The 18,634-nt window shown below is 38.6% G+C and overlaps 1 protein-coding gene across 1 annotated transcript; it reads left to right on the top strand.

Moving 5' to 3' along the window:
• The first annotated feature begins 15,653 nt into the window (after positions 1 to 15,653).
• Positions 15,654 to 18,215, top strand: LOC110910798 (5'-adenylylsulfate reductase 3, chloroplastic). The gene is made up of 4 exons (XM_022155390.2): positions 15,654 to 15,812; positions 16,182 to 16,340; positions 16,452 to 16,581; positions 16,915 to 18,215. Exons 1-4 carry the CDS (start codon positions 15,746 to 15,748, stop codon positions 17,942 to 17,944), a joined length of 1,386 nt encoding a protein of 461 aa, XP_022011082.1. The 5' UTR covers positions 15,654 to 15,745; the 3' UTR covers positions 17,945 to 18,215.
• Positions 18,216 to 18,634: the final 419 nt, after the last annotated feature.

Here is an 18,634-nt window from a genome sequence, read left to right as displayed (position 1 = left end):
TAACTAAACCGTAAAGGAAATTTTGAGTTATTCAACAATAGTTTTAGTGGTTGCTAGCTTTTAATAAAATATATGATAATGACTAAAAGATTTAACCACTTGTACATTAAGGCATCATCTACTTGTACATTTTAATCCGCACGTCAATACTGACCAAGACAACTATCGAAACGCTGACAAAAATGAGTAGGTCGTCACGGTACCTTTGGATTTTTTTTTAAAACATTATAGTTTATAAGATATTGCAAAAATACGTAAAATAATTATAAGTTTGTTGTAGAGGGGGAAAATGTAACTAATTATTCATAATTTTGTTAAAACAAAGAGATTTAAATGCAATAAGAGGAGGGACTAAAATACAAATGGTGTTAAAAAAGACCAATTTACCCTCATTTTAGGGGTGTATCTATAAATAAAGAGAAGAATTTCTTATTTTTTGAGTATCTTAAAATGCTCCTCTCTCATGTATTATAATATAGTATAGATATAAAGATTGGTAAAAGAATAAGAAAGGCAAGGAAATTATCATCCAATATGGTATCAAGAGACTAGGAATAATTTTCTCCCCAAAATTCCCTTCCATCTTTTCCGTAACCTTATTGCCGCCGTCCACCATCTTCTTAATGGCGCTGCTTCTTCCCTTGTTTCATTCAATCATGTCTCACAAAAATAGCATCCACTATGCTTCCACTGTCTCAAACATCAAAGTCGTGATACCCATTACTCTCGAAATGGAATCCGACCAATATGGCTCGTGGTCGGAACTCTTTCGGATTCACTGTCGGACCTGTTTGGTCGCCGACCACCTCTCCCCTCCGCCTGATGCCTCTAAAACAACCATTTCTGCTGACGGAAAAACAGAAGATGTAACCAAAATAGATGACGACTGGGATCTTCTCGACGCCATCGTCTTCCAGTGGATATACGATACCATATCCAACGACCTCCTTCACACCATCCCATTGCTCTAATTCTTTCACTTTACAACCGTTTGACATGATTCATAGTGACTTATGGACTTCTCCCAATGTTAGCTCAGGGGGACATAGGTTTTATATATTATTCTTTGACGACTTAACCGATTTTATGTGGACCTTTCCTCTCGCTAAAAAAATCCCAAGTGTTTACCATTTTTCACCAGTTCGCAAAACAAATAAAAACCCAATTTGAATGGACCATAAAAACATTCCAATGCGACAATGGAAAGGAGTATGTAAATGCTTCCTTTCAACAATTTTTCAACGCAAATGGAATAGTTTTCCGTCTTTCATGCCCGTACACCTCCTTACAAAATGGTAAAGCCGGACGAAAAATCCGCACCATAAACAACATGAGCCATACTTTACTAGCCCATGCCTCCTTACCAAACCATTTTTGGCATCATACTCTCGAAATCGTCACTTACCTTTTAAACATCTTTCCTAACAAACCAACCAAGTCAAAGTCCCCAACCGAACTCCTTTATCACACCACCCCCACTTTTGACCATCTACGCGTCTTCAAATGCTTATGTTATCCCCTCACCCTGCCCACCTCCACACATAAACTTGACAATCGTTCTCAACCTTGCATCTTTTTAGGCTACCCTTCAGCGCACCGGGGGTACAAATGCCTAAGCCTTATTACCAACCAAATCATCGTTTGTCGTCACGTCGCCTTCGATGAAACTACATTTCCCTACAAACAAACCCTCCCAAAACCACCATCTTACGACTTCCGCAATGACCACTTTAATCCTCTATTTTGGCCTCATATCCACCCCACTTCCAACACCCACTCACTACGTGACTCAACTACATACACCTCCACCTCCACCTCCACCTCCACCTCACCAAGCACAGCTGCCACAACTTCTACCGATCCCGACCCAACCCCCTTCCCTTTCTCAAACCCACCGCCCCTCCTTCTACGTACAGCCCAACAACTTTTGTTGGGTCGGCCAACTACACCCAGTCTCTCGGTCTCCTCAGATTCCCCCACACCCGTCACTGCAATCATACCCTACCCACTCTGACACCACACCACCACCACCCCCTCCACCACCGACCACTCGAACAATGCGAACCCGCTCCATGAGCGACATCGTCAAGCCGAAACAACACCTAAATCTCTAAACCTCTACCTCCACTGATAAAATTACCCCAATTCCCAAAAACCCATTTGATGCCTTGTCTACACAGGTATGGTATTCTGCCATGACTAACGAGTATAATGCACTTATTAAAAAACAGTGCGTGGGAATTAGTACCTCGTGAACCGCACATGAACGTTATACGAAGCATGTGGCTATTCAAACACAAATTTAAATCGGATGGTACCTTGCAATGGTACAGGGCGCGTTTAGTTTGCGATGGGCGTACATGATGTGTGTCGGTGTGAATATATTTTTATGTATATTTTAAGCCCTTTTTTAACACTTTAGTCAAGCAAAACTCTTTATAATGTGGCTTACACACCCAAATGGAATGGGTAGAAGAGAAGTTTTGGCCTTGTCTTGAGTGTCAGGATTCCAAGATCTTTATTAGGCTTTATTTTTATGCTATTTACAATTCTATTCGTTATGATTATTTAGAACGTTTCATAAGAGAAATTACTTATTTGGGCATAACATGCCTCTTTACAATTCATTTATATACAAGTTCACATACCTCACGGGAGATCACTCAACACTCGGCCGAAGATGTATTTTTGTGAAACACTCGAGACCGGCATGGAACTTAATTCTTCCATATGCTTGCCAAGCAATCAATCCTCCTCCTTTTTAACTATAAACCTTTGTAAATATCAAGAGGACTTGGGGAAGGGTTAGGCTTGGGTTAAAGGTAGGTGGTTTTGGGTTAGTGGTTAGTGGAAAATGGCTAAAAGCGTAAAAAGCGTCTGTCGTCTTAAAACTTTTTGTTTTTGTGACTTTTATTCAAACCAAAACATTTTCAAACCAAGTTTCTTTGAGGAACTTGTTTGTTTATTGCTAGACCTCATTTTTTTATAAGCAATGTCACATGAAGACCGAGCTTTTTACGAAAATAAAGGGTTTAAAATAAAAAAAAGGGTTTTTGGTGGGTAAAGGGTGTTTGTTTTGTGGGTTTAGAAACGAAAAGGTTTAGGCTCAAAGGGGTTAACTATGTGGATTTTGGGTAGGTTGTAAAAAAACAGAAAAATAATGGTGTTGAAAAGAAAAAGGGTTAGTCCTAATGCCTCCATCATTTACTTACTTGGGTTTAAGTTGGTAAGGGCCGAGAATGTATCGTCATGGCAAATTCTAGAGTTGTAAGAAACCAAGCGGCTATTCACACAAGAAACGAAAATGAGCATTTAGTTTAAAGATGTGTATTTGTATGCTCAATAAAGGCTCAAAACTCACTTTTTTTGCGGGAATGGGTTTATTAATGTGATCAAGTATATATAATCAATTTTTAACTAGATTTGTCATGTCGTTTCATAATTTTCTTATGTTGGTTCTTCTTATCACGACGCTATCGGTTGTAAATTTGTAAAAATATAACCTTTTTAGAACTTGTTATTCCCAATTTAAACCAAGACAAGTAAAAAAATGAAAAGTTTTAACAAAAAATTTGGGGTGATTAGCGATTCCAATAGAGTTTTGTGTAAGGCTTGTGATTAGGACTTACAAGATTCAAAGTTTTAGCATCCCCCCACACTTAAATTACACATTGTCCTCAATGTGTCCCAAAAATAAATTTTCAGGTTGATTGAATGTGTAAAAAGGTGTTTAAAAACAAAAATTTATGTTACTAGGCGTCTGGACACGGACCCGTGTTGATCGGGGCACGACCCCGTGTTCAGATTACCAGTATCGTAATGTAACAGAAGGCTGGGCACGGGGGCGTGTCTAGCGAACACGCCCCGTGTCCAGTTACCTGAACTGGGCATTTTTCTGCAGACCCTTGAGCACGGGGCATGTTGGCTGAGGTACGACCCCGTGCTGAACATGCTGTAATGAAGAATAAATGTCGGGTGGCTCTGTTTTTGTGCATGGGGGGTGGGTTCAAGCTTCCCTTAGTATCCTTCACCATCCCGAGTGTGTTTTACCCATTACAACATCATCCAAACACCATTCAATAATTAAAAACCATCATTTATTAAAGAGAGAATTACAATAAGTTCCTAGAAAATAAAAGCATAAACTAAAACTTAGATAAGTAGGTCAAGAAACACAAGAAATCTAAAACCACAAAGAAGTCCTAGCCTATAGTTTATTTTAAGAGCAAAATTTCTGACAAAGATAATTTTCTCGGTTGAATGCGGCTTAAAGAACTTCTTCTCTGGGTATGGTCTCTCACACGTCGTTGAGCCATTCTTCTATCTCCCGAGGGAGAAGAAAGGCGGGCTCATTGGCATCATCATTTTGAGGGGGTGTGATTTCCACCGGAACTTCTTGCAAATTGTCAATAGGAGGTTCCGCGGGGATGTCATCCCACCCGGTGGGGTTAATGACTCCAAGTGCTAAGTTTCAATCCTCTTGGGGAAGGATTGGTTCCATGGGTGGTGTTACAAGAATGTTCAACCTCTGGTGCAAGAGGTTAATTTCTTGAAAACTGTTTTCCAGCCCCACCGTCAGATAATTTATACGGTCGATTAGGACTTCTTCTACGGATGTCATTTCGTCGAGAGCTTCTCGTAGTGCCATCACATAGCGTACAAGAGTTGCTTCGATTGAAGGCCTTCATTCCCTACGACTGATCCTGGAATGTGCTGAAGAGGTTCCACTATTTTGGCTTGACATTCTACGAAAAACAAGTCGAAAGAAATTTCAAATTAATGAAACAGTACCTCGGTCACGGCCCCGTGCTCGCTGAGCACGGCCCCGTGGCCACCTTTCTGTAGATTTTTGAAACAAGGAATCTTGGAGTTGTAAGTTATTTTTCTGACTTTTGAAGCATTTTTTAGCAGAAATAACTTAAAACAATGTTGTAAAACTTATTTTTGACAAGATTCCTTGAATAAAAACCTAACAAATATCACAATAAAGCTTGAGAACATGGAGGTTTTAAGCTTTAATGGAGGTTTTGAGGAGACAATGAAGAAGAAGGCAATGGAAAAAAGTGGAAAAGACAAGATGGTTGTTGAGAACCTTCTTTAGAATATACCTAGTATGGTATGTGTGAAGATCCCACCAGATCTCTGTCTTTGGAATGAGTCCAAGTGTGCAGGAATCTTGCTGCGTTTATAGAAAACGACAGCACGCTGGACACGGCCCCGTGTCAGCTGGACATGGCCCCGTGTCGGCTGGACACGGCCCCGTGTGCAGATGAGATTCTGACACTTTTTGTCCGTATTCTGACTGAAAGTCAGATGAGAATCTTTTGGTGGACACGGGGGCGTGCTGACCTGGACACGGCCCCGTGCCTAGAAGCTGTTTATGAAGTTTTGTCTATTTTTAAGGAATTTATCCGGATCGGGTGGTTCCTTACTAGACGAAACAACACCAAAGTGCCTGAGATACCTTAGTTGCCCTAGTTTTAGACGAGAACGCAAGAGGTTATCGGAAAGGGTGATTTCTATGCTAAATGTAGGTGGACAAGTCCAACCCTTATCCGGGCTCTTGTTAAAGAAGGTGTATGTCGAATCGCTCAGGTCTATGTATGCATCAACAGAAATCGATGGGGAGTCTTCACGGCACAATCGACACAGGGACGACTATCGCTCGAGTCTTCACAAGAGTTAGAGGTGATTTCGGGAACAACGATGCTGTTTTATCCGAATGCGATCTCAATAATTCTTCTTGGTCGTCGTCTTGAGATGAATTAGTTATTTCCATCTCAAGCACTTTTATCCATTTGAGAATTAGATCTTCCACTTGAAATCATTCTCCAAGAATCATTTCATTTAGAAGAGATGATTGAGAGCATTCTAGGGAGAGATAGGGATTGTTTTTACTTCGCCCATCTTAGGGCTACAGGAAAACGATGGGTCTATATAGTGGGGGGTGTAATTTAAAAAATAACATTTTAAATCTTCATGAGTTCCGCCACATATTTGACACCACGTACCATAAGAGGAGCGAAAGTAAAAAAGAATCAGTATCGCTCATGTTTGTGTCAGAAATTACCAACCGTCGGGATCTTACGGTTCTATTTTCAGTATCTGATACTTGGGCACGAGGCGTGTTTATTGGGCACGGCCCCGTGTTCAGCTACTGTCTGACTTAAAACAAGATTGCCAGTACCAAAGATTGGGCACATGGCGTTTTCAGCGGGCACGACCCCGTACTGAGCTCTGCAGAAGCTGAAAATTTAAGAAAAATCCTAAAAAGAAAAAACAGAAAAAATAAGAAAAACGATTAGGCCGTTGATTCCTAACTTTCTTAAAATCCTTGTGTCCCCGGCAGCGGCGCCAAAAACTTGATGTGTGTCGGTGTGAATATATTTATATGTATATTCTAAATCATTTTTAACACTTTAGTCAAGTTTTAAATTTATAAAACACAATATTTTACTAACACTAAACACACATATGGGCAAGTGCACCCATCGTGAGCGTAGTATAGCGTTGGTAAAATACCGAGGTCGTCCAAGGACACAAGAGCTTTTAGTACCGGTTTATTCTCAACGTCTAATCAAATCAAAAATTTAGAAAAAGTTTTAAACATGAAAATAAAAACTAAAAATGCTGAAAAATAAAAATAAAATAGATAGACAAGATGAATCATTTGGATCCGACTCGCCTTTAGTGTAACCTTTGATGATTTCCGCACTTTTGCACTTTTTTAGAGATTATTTAGTTATAGTAGTATGCCCCTCTTTTGAAGGTGACGTTACCCTCAACCCAGTAGTTTGAGTCAGCAAGGATACAATCCTAAAGGGTCGGAATATTGAAAGATAATTAATTAAGTTACTAATGCGAAATGTGGTAGGCCCCTCTTTTGAAGGTGACGTTACCCTCGGCTAAGTGGTTTGAGTCAGCAGGGATACAATTTCAAGTAGCCGGGTTAATGTATTAATAGTAGTTTACATATGAGGGGATCAAGCCATTCGCACCCCCGCCATCCAATACAAGTGGGTATTGAAGGAGGTCCTAGTAAGCTTTGCCCAGGTCCTTGCAGGATCTATACACTGAACAAGGCAAGAACCTTACCAAACCATTCCCTTAACCCCCGACCACGTAGCCAACATATCTCTATATAGACCGTAGAGATATGAATAGTGTAAATCTTTTATTTTATATAGACAGTAAAATAACGCCAAGACACCACAGACAAACGATAAGGAATTTTCATCTTCAACATAAGAAACTAGTTATTAAAGTCATTAATACAAAACCAAATAAAAAGTGCGAAAAGATTAAAAATCAAAAGTATTACACTAAATGCTTGTCTTCTCCAAGTGATGTAAGAGACTTAGGCAAACATGGCCTTTGATTGTCAAGAACTCTTACTATCAATCTTCGATCCCGAGACTACTACACACACTCTAAGATGGATGATGGATGGTGGTGGTGGATGTGGGTTGTAGTGGTGGTGGAGTGTGGGTGAAGTGGGAGAGAGGTGGTTTGCCAAGGGATGCCTTTGAAATGAACCAAGCACCTCTATTTATAGCCTGCACAGAAGCCCGGGCACGGCCCCGTGTCCATTGGGCACGGCCCCATTTCCATCCACTTTCTCTTTCTTCATTAATTGCAGTTTGTTTGTATTAGCCCACACGCCCCCATGTCCGCTGGGCACGGCCCCGTGTGCAGAAGCGTATCTGTACTATCAAGATTTGCTTGGATTCTGCGAATCTTAGCGTTGACCACGGCCGTGTTGAGCTGGGCACGCCCCCATGTCGGGTAATAGAAGCTTCTACAACTTTGTCTTTTCTGCCGACACTTGACCACGCCCCCGTGTCCGCTGGGCACGGGGCCGTGTTCAGCCTTCTGATCTCTTGATTTTGCTTGGGAAGATGTTGTCGAGGGGTCGGGCATGCCACATTTATTCCTTTTGTTGTATTTATGTTAGATTTGGCTGCATTTTTGCTTCTTTTGTTCATTTATGCTCATTTAATCCTGAAAATACAAAAGGAAGACAAAAGCACACTTTTTCCAACATTAGTACTAAAAAAAGGGTTAGTTTTATGCCTCATTTGATGTAATTTATATGTTGCATTTTACACACATCAGTACACAACAGGCGGGAATAGATTGCGGAGACACATTCAGTCTGATGGTAAAACCAGCCACGATCCGAACTTTTTTAACATTGGCCTTGGCAAATTCATGGTCAGTGCATCAGTTGGACGTCATTAACGCTTTTCTTCATGGGAATCTCCACGAGACGATCTACGTGCACCAACCTATGGGTTTTCGAAACCAAGATTGTCCTAACCATGTTTGCTTACTCCGAAAATCTCTTTATGGGCTTAAGCAAGCACCACGTGCTTGGTACCAGTGATTTACGGACTATGTCTTATCTTTGGGTTTTCACCATAGCAAATGTGATGCTTCTCTTTTCACTCTCCACAGTGGCCACGACATAGCTTTCCTACTCCTCTATGTAGATGGCATTCTCCTTGTGACATCTTCTGACCATCTTCGCAACCAACTCATGGTCAAGCTTGCTTCTGAATTCTCCATGAAAGACCTCAGGCCTCTCAACTTCTTCTTGGGCATCTCGGTCACTAGGAACAAGAACACTATGTTCTTATCTCAATAGACTTATGCCACTAACATTATCACACATGCCGGTATGTAGAAATGTAACCCAGTGTCCACCCCAGTTGACACTCATGCTAAACTAAGCGACAACTCGAGTGAACCTTTTCACGATCCTACCCTATACAGGAGCCTAGCATGAGCACTTCAGTATCTGACATTCACATGACCGGATATCACCTATGCTATGCAGCAGATCTGTATGCACATGCACGCTCCAAGGACCGGCCACTGGAACGCCCTTAAATGAATCATCAGATATATAAAGGGCAGCGTCACTGTCACACCCCAACCGATGGTGGAAACATCGGGATGAGACGAACAAATCGCTCAAAGCATCATAATGCTAATTGTGACAATATAGTTTAATTCAAATTTCATAAAATGCTAAAATGTCATACAAGATTCAAACATAACAAAATTGTATAAAACATATGTCATAACATTGTTTATTCTAAAGCGTGTTTCTAGTTCGTCCTAACTTGATTCTTCATTATCTCGTCTATCAACCTGCAACATGTACTAAAATAACATCAACAAATAGTTGGCGAGTATACATGTTTAATACATAGCATAAAGTAGAATAAAAAGTTTAAATACTCATATCCAACACGAATAACATGATCCAAGTTACTAATATGCTGAAACGGTGTCACTATATGTCAAACCCAAGTTTCCAACGCAATTTTGCCTACCCCCAAGACTCAGGGAGGTTAACGTGTTTAACTTAACAATACCCCCAAGACTCTAGGGTGGTGCGTTACTCCTATAGCGCTAAAATTGACGGATGTTACAGTTACTCCTATAACGCTAAAATTGACGGATGTTACAGTCACCTATGGCCTCACACTTGGACACACCTCGGCCCTGTCTCTACTTGCCTAACAGATCGCTCAAAGCATCATAACGCTAATTGTGACATTATAGTTTAATTCAAATTTCATAAAATGCTAAAATTTCATACAAGATTCAAACATAACAAAATTGTATCAAACATAATTCATAACATTGTTTATTCTAAAGCGTGTTTCTAGTTCGTCCTAACTTGATTCTTCATCATCTCGTCTATCAACCTGCAACATGTATTAAAATAACATCAACAAAAAGTTGGCGAGTATACAAGTTTAATACATAGCATAAAGTAGAATAAAAAGTTTAAATACTCATATCCAACACGAATAACATGATACAAGTTACTAATATGCTGAAACGGTGTCACTATATGTCAAACCCAAGTTTCCAACGCAATTTTGCCTATCCCCAAGACTCATGGAGGTTAACGTGTTTAACTTAACAATACCCCCAAGACTCAAGGGCGGTGAGTTACTCTTATAGTGCTAAAATTGACGGATGTTACAGCCACCTATGGCCTCACACTTGGACACACCTCGGCATCGTCTCTACGTGCCTATATAGATGCCGATTGGGTCGGTTGCCCTGATACACGCATATCCACCAGTGGCTACTGCATTTTTTCGGTGAAAATCCCATCTCTTGGTCCTCGAAACGACAGTCTATAGTTTCTAGATCTAGTGCTGAAGCAGGGTACCGTGGGGTCGCAAACGTAGTTGCCGAACTTTGTTCGTTACGCAACTTACTTCTTGAGCTCCATCACCCTCTGACATGTGCCATGCTGGTTTATTGTGACAATGTCAGCGCCATCTATCTTTCAGGTAACCCGGTTCAGCACCAACGAGCGAAGCACATTGAGCTCGATATTCACTTCGTTCGTGAACAGGTACAACACGGTCAAGTCAGGATTCTCCATGTCCCTTCTCGATAGTAGATCACAGGCATCTTCATGAAGGGTCTACCGCGTGTTCTTTTTGAAAACTTCAGATCCAGTCTCAGCATCCGGTCTCCTCCCGCTTTGACTGCGGGGGTATAATAGAGATCCCGATAATTATGTTGTATCCCGTGTAATTAGCTATGATTAGTTATTTCCAATTGTAGCTCACATATTGTAAATTATATAAAGATTGGTAAAGGAATGAGAAAGACAAGGAAATTATCATCCAATAATTTTCATAAATTCTCTTTACTCTTAATTAATACAATTAATTTAAACAAATCAAATTCATAAATGTAAGCCAAACTTGTATGTATAACTTATTTTACCTAAATAATCTGATGATCATAACCTTAGGCTAGAGGGTATGGTGATGGTCCTCCAAGGGAGGATGATCCGTCACGTAGGCGCCACGTCATAGTCCTCCCAAGGATGGTCCATCCCACAAAACTAAAGGGTATGGAGGATGGTCCTAGTCATAGTCCTCCCCACCACTTTTATGTTTTTTTATTTTTTTAATCTTCTACTTTTTCTTTAACATTTAATAAATAAACTAACAAAATATTTTCATTAATATTAAAAAAAAAACAATGACTTAATAAAAAAAACATAGACTTAAATAATTTCTAAATTCAAAAATAAAGAACTTTAGGGACCAAACCAGAATTTGATCTAAATAAGAGGGGCCATATGTGTAATTTAGAAAGAATAAAGAAAGAACCTGTCTTAATCAGGGGGGCCCACCACTCAAAAAAAAAAGAATAAAGAAATAACCTGTCTTCATCACCTTCGTTTTTCCGTTCGGTTTATCCGGCGGATTTTCGGCAACTCCGATTCAACCCACAACTCAATCCGATTCCTTATTTTATTTTTAACAGTCAAAAACGAAGGGGGTCCCACCAGCTTGGACCGTCTTGACCGTCCGCAACTCGACGTCCTAGACGGTGACGGGAGGGGGCGGGATGATTCGATGCCGGCGACGATCCACGACGGGCTGGGCGACGGTTCCATACCGTGCAGCCTTAAGGACACCACATAGACGAAAAAAAGGCAACTGCATATTTTATGTATATGTCCTTTAGGGGATATCATGGTGGTTAAATGGCATGCTTTGTAATCAAAAGGTTGGGAGTTCCAATGTTGTAGAACTCATGTTGTGATGTATTTATCTTAACAAATCTAGGAATTGTTGTTAAAAAAATATATGTCAATAAACTTGTAGCCACGATGACGAGTGTGTTTAGAATTTATATGAAAATTTTAAAAATATACGGTTGATTTGTAAACATTAAGAAGATAAAGGTTTGCATATCTTAATTTACACCCAAAGCTCATACTTGACACACCTTGGATCCAAATCACCACCTATATACCTACACAATCTGCGGCGAAGTATAGAAGGGCCCGGAGGGGGAGAGGGGCGTCCACCCCCCGAACTTTTCGCTCAGTAGTGTTATATATGTAGTTTTCGTTATGAAAATTTTTGGTACATACGTTTTCGACCCCCCTCCCCCCCCCTCCCAATTATTCGGATCAAGCTTCGCCACTGTACACAATTCACGTGTATGATCATAACTTTTGAGTATAAGTTCATAAGGTTATGTCTTTGCGGCCAAAGCCTGCATGTGTTCACTTTTTCGCAACTAAATACTAGTCTACAACTATAGAATACACATGCTAGTTATTTAATTTTCTTGTTCTACGTTCTATGTTTTGTTATTCATTATTCTTTTACGGGTGGTAGAGGCGCTTCACTCATCCCTAGCACTTCTACGTAACAGTGTTGCAACCCCCCGAGTACTTGGGTCGAGTATATTTTTCGAGCTAGGGAACTCGGACAAGGAGGAAGGAGTACGTTGGGTGTGGGAGTTGGTGCACATGGATGGAGTTGGTGGTCGAGTACTTTTGGGCGGTGGGTACACCACCCCCTCCTATTTGAGTACTTATCGGTTGTTTTGGGTTAATACATGTGACAAAATTTTATTGGATACTACTTTAAGTACTTGTGCGTTTCGGATAAACCACCCCCTCCACTCGGTTTAGTTACTCATAAATGTACATGTCCCATAATCCTAGTGATGACAATTCCTAGCGTGTTTAAGACACGATAAAACATTTTTAAGAAAAAGTACACTATGTATATTTTATTTTTTTTCACTTCTTTTAAGTTAAAAATTAGGAGGCTAGACTCCATCATTTTTTCCTTTTTGATACATAAAACATACAACTGTGTTAAAGACATGGGACATAAAGTAGTTAAATGAGTCATATTCATATTTGATACTTGTGTTAATTGCGTCCTCGCTGACCTATTAAACACGGTAAGACTTGTTTTGCCGGCTCTACATAATCCACGGGTCCATGGACGAGACACCGTCAAATGAATCTATATATTTGTTAATTTAACAATATCATCAAATTAGTCGATAAGCACAAATTAAACCAGTTTAATTGCATTAAAGTTTTGTATAAACCGGAGTTTTATATATTGTTGGTCTTTTGTAAATCGAATTTGGTTTACGAAAGGGGATATAAGGGTTGATGGTATAAACATAATTAGGTGGTCGTGTAATACGATATACATTTTTAGAATTCGTGATCTATAAAGTTGAAACATGTTATTAATGCATAATATAAGAATTGATTTAGTAAATTTATAAAAGAAAAATTATACATATTCAGAATCTTGATCTATAAAGTTGAAACATGTTATTAATGCAGAATATAAGAATTGATTTAGTAAATTTATAAAAAAGAGTTATAAATTTATATTTCCTTATCAGGAAAGAATAAACTTTTATAGATTTATAGAATATATGGTGCACACAGAATTAATTTTAAGATTCTATTTTTCAACAATATATGTTCAGTAGAATAATTATCTAATATTTTATGTTTAAATGCGGGAATCATTGCAACCACAATATGTATACAGAATTGAATTAAAGAGAGCGTGACATCCATATGCTAAAATATAGCCAATGGGTGGTTGTCTTTCTATAATTATTTTTAAATAAACTAGACCACATAAAATATCAAGAATTTATGTTTGATTTGTGACAACCACATGATTTGCGACCTTAAGAATATTCTTAGGACCATTCGAATAAAGAAATAAAAAAAGTGAGATAAGGAAATAATTCTCAGCATATTTTTATCTTTGTTCATGTAGTGAAATTGACTGAAGTAGTATACAAAACCAGAAAGAAAAATTTTATTTACAATAGTTTTATTACATAAAAGTTGTGTGATTTTAACTTGAAAACAGAATCGTATTGTGTGGATCGAAAACCATAAAAACAAATACCGATATCTGCTTCGATAACACTGATACCGGTATTGATGTTGTTCCATTAGTATTGACTTGGTTTGTCATCGTACAACTATTTTGAATACAAATCCGTTTTCAATAAACTTGTATCGCATGTCGGGAAAAAAGCCGTGTATTTAATGGATGAAACCCACACGTTGGCGGGGATGTTAAATTTTGAAAGATTTGGTTTCAATGACTAAAAAAAGTTTATTTACAATGATTTTATCACACAAATATTGTGATAAAAACAACTAGCATTGACTCGATTCGCTCCATCGAAGCATTCCATTCACGAGCATCCATGATTGACGGGTGGATCACGGTGGCTCTGATACCACTGATGTGGTTCCAACAATTTTGTTGGCCAAGAAAATAGAGAGAAACCAAGAAAGCAATTTAGAGAGAAGTTTAGACTAATATTTTTCATTCATAATTAAAATAAACAACTAGTTGGCTTTATATAGCGTTCAAGAAAGGAAATTACATAAGAAAATAATACTCCACTAACCCACTAACACTCTTAATTAACTAACCACTAAACATGAAATAAGGAAAATAAAAGAAACGTAGTGTCGAGAAAAAAGTTAAATACAACCGTGTATTAATCTTTTATAAAAACTACCGAAATTTATAAAAAAAAAAGAAATTAAACTTTTGTGATAAAGTGAATATATGAAATTAAAACTTGAAAAACAAAAACAAAAATCAAATTAAACTAAAAACAAAAAAGTCAAGTTAAACTAAAAAAAACTAAGTATTTGGCAAATGTTAAGTATGCTAATATTAGGATTTGTTCACGGTATGTGTCGTTTAAAACTTTTTGAGACTAAACATCTAACATTATCGTTTTTAATATCACAACTAAAATTAAGGATTAAGGGTGTTTATCAAGTTGAATAACTCATTCAAATATGGTTATACGACTTTGAAGCTCTGAAATCGTATTCGAATTCAATTCAAATCCGACTAAAATTTGAATAAACCAATCCTAATAAGCTTATTCGAATTAGAATCTAATTCAGGTTTATCCAACTTATTCAAATAGGTCAGAATCCAGCTTATTTATTCGCTTCAATTATTATTTGATTCGAATAAACCGAAATTCGAATTCAAAATTGTTATCTGAATTCGTTTCAAACCAAATTTTTAGCTAATCAAGTGCGATTCAAATACAAATAGCAATTATACAAAAGTTAGAAAGGTGCAAGGAAGAATCATGAATCTTCGTGTGATTTACATTTGAACCTTCCTTTATATTTAAAAAGAGTAAACTGCCATTTTGGTCCCTGTGGTTTGGGCATTTTTGCCATTTTAGTCCAAATCTCGAACCTTTTAAATCTGGGTCCCTGTGGTTTTACTTTTATTGCCATTTTAGTCCAAAATTCAAAAAACCTGATAGTTGACTGTTGAAAGCTGGTTATTTTGTCTTTTTGTTTAGGGGCAATTTTGTCCATCTCAATGTATTATAACATATTAATAAACTAAATTAATTATACATGTTGAACAAAAAGACAAAATAACCAGTTTTCAACAGTCAAATATCATTTTTTTTGAATTTTAGACTAAAATGGCAATCAAAGTGAAACCACAGGGACCCAAATTTAAAAGGTTTGAGATTTGGACTAAAATGACAAAAATGCCCAAACCACAAGGACCAAAATGGCAGTTTACTCATTTAAAAATTAACAATTTATTTATTCCACTATAAATTTTTTTTTGGGACGTAAGCCGTTATGTAAGGCAAGAATTTTGACCCTCAACCTCCATCAAACAAAAATTGCCACGTCATCCTATTTTTATGTAAAAACACACGACCAAAACACGTCCAGGTTCATTGAACCTTCATAGGCCGCCCCTCACCTTTCATAATCCGTTTTCTCCTCCGTTTGTATATATAAGTTTCCGCCCTCTTCACAACTTCCATCTCATCATCAACAACAAGTTAAATAGATTCAATCAGTTTTTATTCGTGTTTCAATTTCAATCCTTTAATTACAATGGCTCTTGCTGTTACTTCTTCAACTTCAATCGCTTTTTCGTCCTCGAATTCACGTACCGAACAAGGTATGTTCGTTGATTCCCCTTGTTTATGTTTTTAGTTCTAGTTTTCGGGCCCGGGGTCTGGAAAGAGCCTCTCTATCTGTGAGGTTTGTCTGCATCCCAGTATCCCGGACTCTACCAATAGTTTTGCTGATGGTGGGATTTACTGTTATGTGTTATGGTTGTTGCCATTATTTATTATATTTGAGGTACATGAATTGAGGTAATATTTGCCTACATCCCGTCCCATCTAGTAACCGTATGCTTTATTGATAGCTTTGTTATTTGTGGGGTTTACAGTTTAAACTGTATAGTACTTTATAGTGTTACGGTTGTTGCTTTATTTTTTTTTTCAATTTTGAGTAGATTTTTGAATTTGGTTATGTATTGCAGGTGTTCAATTTGGTTCGAGTAATTTTCAACCATCCGATCGGGCTTTTGCTGCACCGGCGGCATTGAACGTCTCCCGGAGACGATCTCTGGCGGCGGTAAATGCGGAACCTAAGAGGAATGATTCGATTGTTCCGTCTGCGGCCACTGTGTTTGCTCCTGGTATGTGTAATTTGTTAACAGTTAGGGTTTATTTGGGATGTATAAATTATAGAGCGTAATGTACAAGTAATTGAAGCGGTGTGAATAATTGGGGGTTTGTGGATTCTGCAGATGTAGTGGATAAACAAGCAGAGGTTGAGGATATTGAGAAATTGGCTGTAGATCTTGAGAAGGCTTCTCCACTTGAGATTATGGATAAGGCACTTGAAAAATATGGGAATGATATTGCCATAGCTTTCAGGTAATTTAATAGTACAAGCTGTAATGCATAGTGTACAACTGTTTAATGCATGTTTGAAAAATCTTAACATCTTACAACTGTCTGAAAAGGGCTTCTAACCTAGCGGCATCAATGTGTCCATTAAAGTTGTTCTAGATATAAACATTTTTTTCGCCGAGTACTTAACCAACACCAACCGAATAGTAGTGTCGGTACCTCGGTACCGAATAGTACTTTTAAGTACGGCACTATACAAACTGAAACTGTATTTTATAGTACGGTAGGTTTAAAGAGTGTGTGAGTTATCTGTTGTAACGACGTTCTAAAAACTGTTTTTGATTGTTTTGATTGCAGTGGTGCAGAGGATGTTGCTTTAATCGAGTATGCTCACTTAACCGGACGTCCATACAGAGTGTTCAGCCTCGACACGGGGCGGTTAAACCCGGAAACATACAAGTTTTTCGATACAGTTGAGAAACACTACGGCATTCGGATCGAATACATGTTCCCCGACGCTGTTGAAGTGCAGGCTTTGGTTAGAACGAAAGGTCTGTTTTCGTTCTATGAAGACGGTCATCAAGAATGCTGCCGTGTGAGGAAGGTGCGACCGTTGAGGCGGGCGTTGAAGGGTTTGCGGGCTTGGATCACGGGTCAAAGAAAAGACCAGTCTCCCGGGACTAGATCTGAGGTTCCGGTTGTTCAAGTGGATCCGGTTTTTGAAGGGTTGGATGGTGGCTCGGGTAGCTTGGTGAAGTGGAACCCTGTGGCTAATGTAGCCGGTAACGATGTGTGGAACTTCCTTCGGACCATGGAAGTGCCGGTTAACTCGTTGCACGCTCAGGGGTATATTTCGATAGGGTGTGAGCCATGCACGAGGTCGGTGTTGCCCGGTCAGCACGAGCGGGAAGGGAGATGGTGGTGGGAGGATGCCAAAGTGAAAGAATGCGGGCTGCATAAAGGAAACTTAAAAGAGGAAAACGGTAACGGAAATGGTTCGGTTGATGGTAGCCAGAGCGCTGTGGTCTCGGATATCTTTGAGAGTGAAAACATCGTGAACTTGAGCCGGCCCGGTATCGAGAATCTTCTCAAAATGGAAGAGCGAAAAGACGGGTGGATGGTTGTTCTTTACGCGCCGTGGTGTCCGTTTTGCCAAGCGATGGAAGCGTCGTATGTTGAATTGGCTGATAAGTTAGCTGGAAGTGGTGTGAAGGTTGGCAAGTTTAGAGCCGATGGTGATCAAAAGGCATTTGCGCAGCAAGAATTGCAGCTCGGGAGCTTCCCGACGATCCTTTTCTTCCCTAAGCACTCGTCAAGGCCTATTAAGTACCCGTCTGAGAAGAGAGACGTCGACTCGTTGATCGCTTTCATTAACGCTCTTAGATGATGATGACGAGGAAGAAGATGGTGTCGTGTTTGTGCATTGATAACTTGTACGCGAATGTACAATCGAGTGATGATTTTGGTTTTGGTCATTGTATAATATTCGTATAGTCAGTCACCTCCTGGGGAATGATCGTTTCCAGATATTAATTAAGTGGTTATTCCGAAAATGATAAAAAACTTTTGGGCCCCGTGCGAGACAAAAACTTTGGGCCCTCTTGCTATAATATAAACTCATTAATCGTATATAAAAAAAACCACAATACTTAAGCGAATCGTGAGGTTTTTTAGCAATTTTGAAAGTAAAGTTCTAGATCAAGTATTTATAATCCATGCCGATTCTTCTCTATATTTCAATGTATCATAATTATCCATGTTCATAGAGTGAATGCTAGCATTGATTAAAAACAATAAATCCTAGTTTTATGTTACAAATAAATTAATACGCATAACATTAGTTTCAACTCTCTCCGGATAAGCAAAAATAACTAACACTTAAATCATTTGAGCAAAATGAACTGTAATGTATGTAAACATATCCAAACTAACTTGGGAACATGAACCTTTTCATACAAAAAAAAAATTTAATTCAAGCTAGATATTAGGTTCTTCTAAGTTTACATTATAGATGGTTAAATGAGAAATTAAAAACCTACAAAATTAAACAAGAAAACATATAAAATTTATTATGTAA

The sequence above is a fragment of the Helianthus annuus genome, chromosome 15, assembly GCF_002127325.2.
Source record: "Helianthus annuus cultivar XRQ/B chromosome 15, HanXRQr2.0-SUNRISE, whole genome shotgun sequence".
Taxonomy (NCBI): domain Eukaryota; kingdom Viridiplantae; phylum Streptophyta; class Magnoliopsida; order Asterales; family Asteraceae; genus Helianthus; species Helianthus annuus.
Note: the sequence above shows the minus strand (reverse complement) of the source record. Positions and strands in the feature narration are given on the sequence as shown.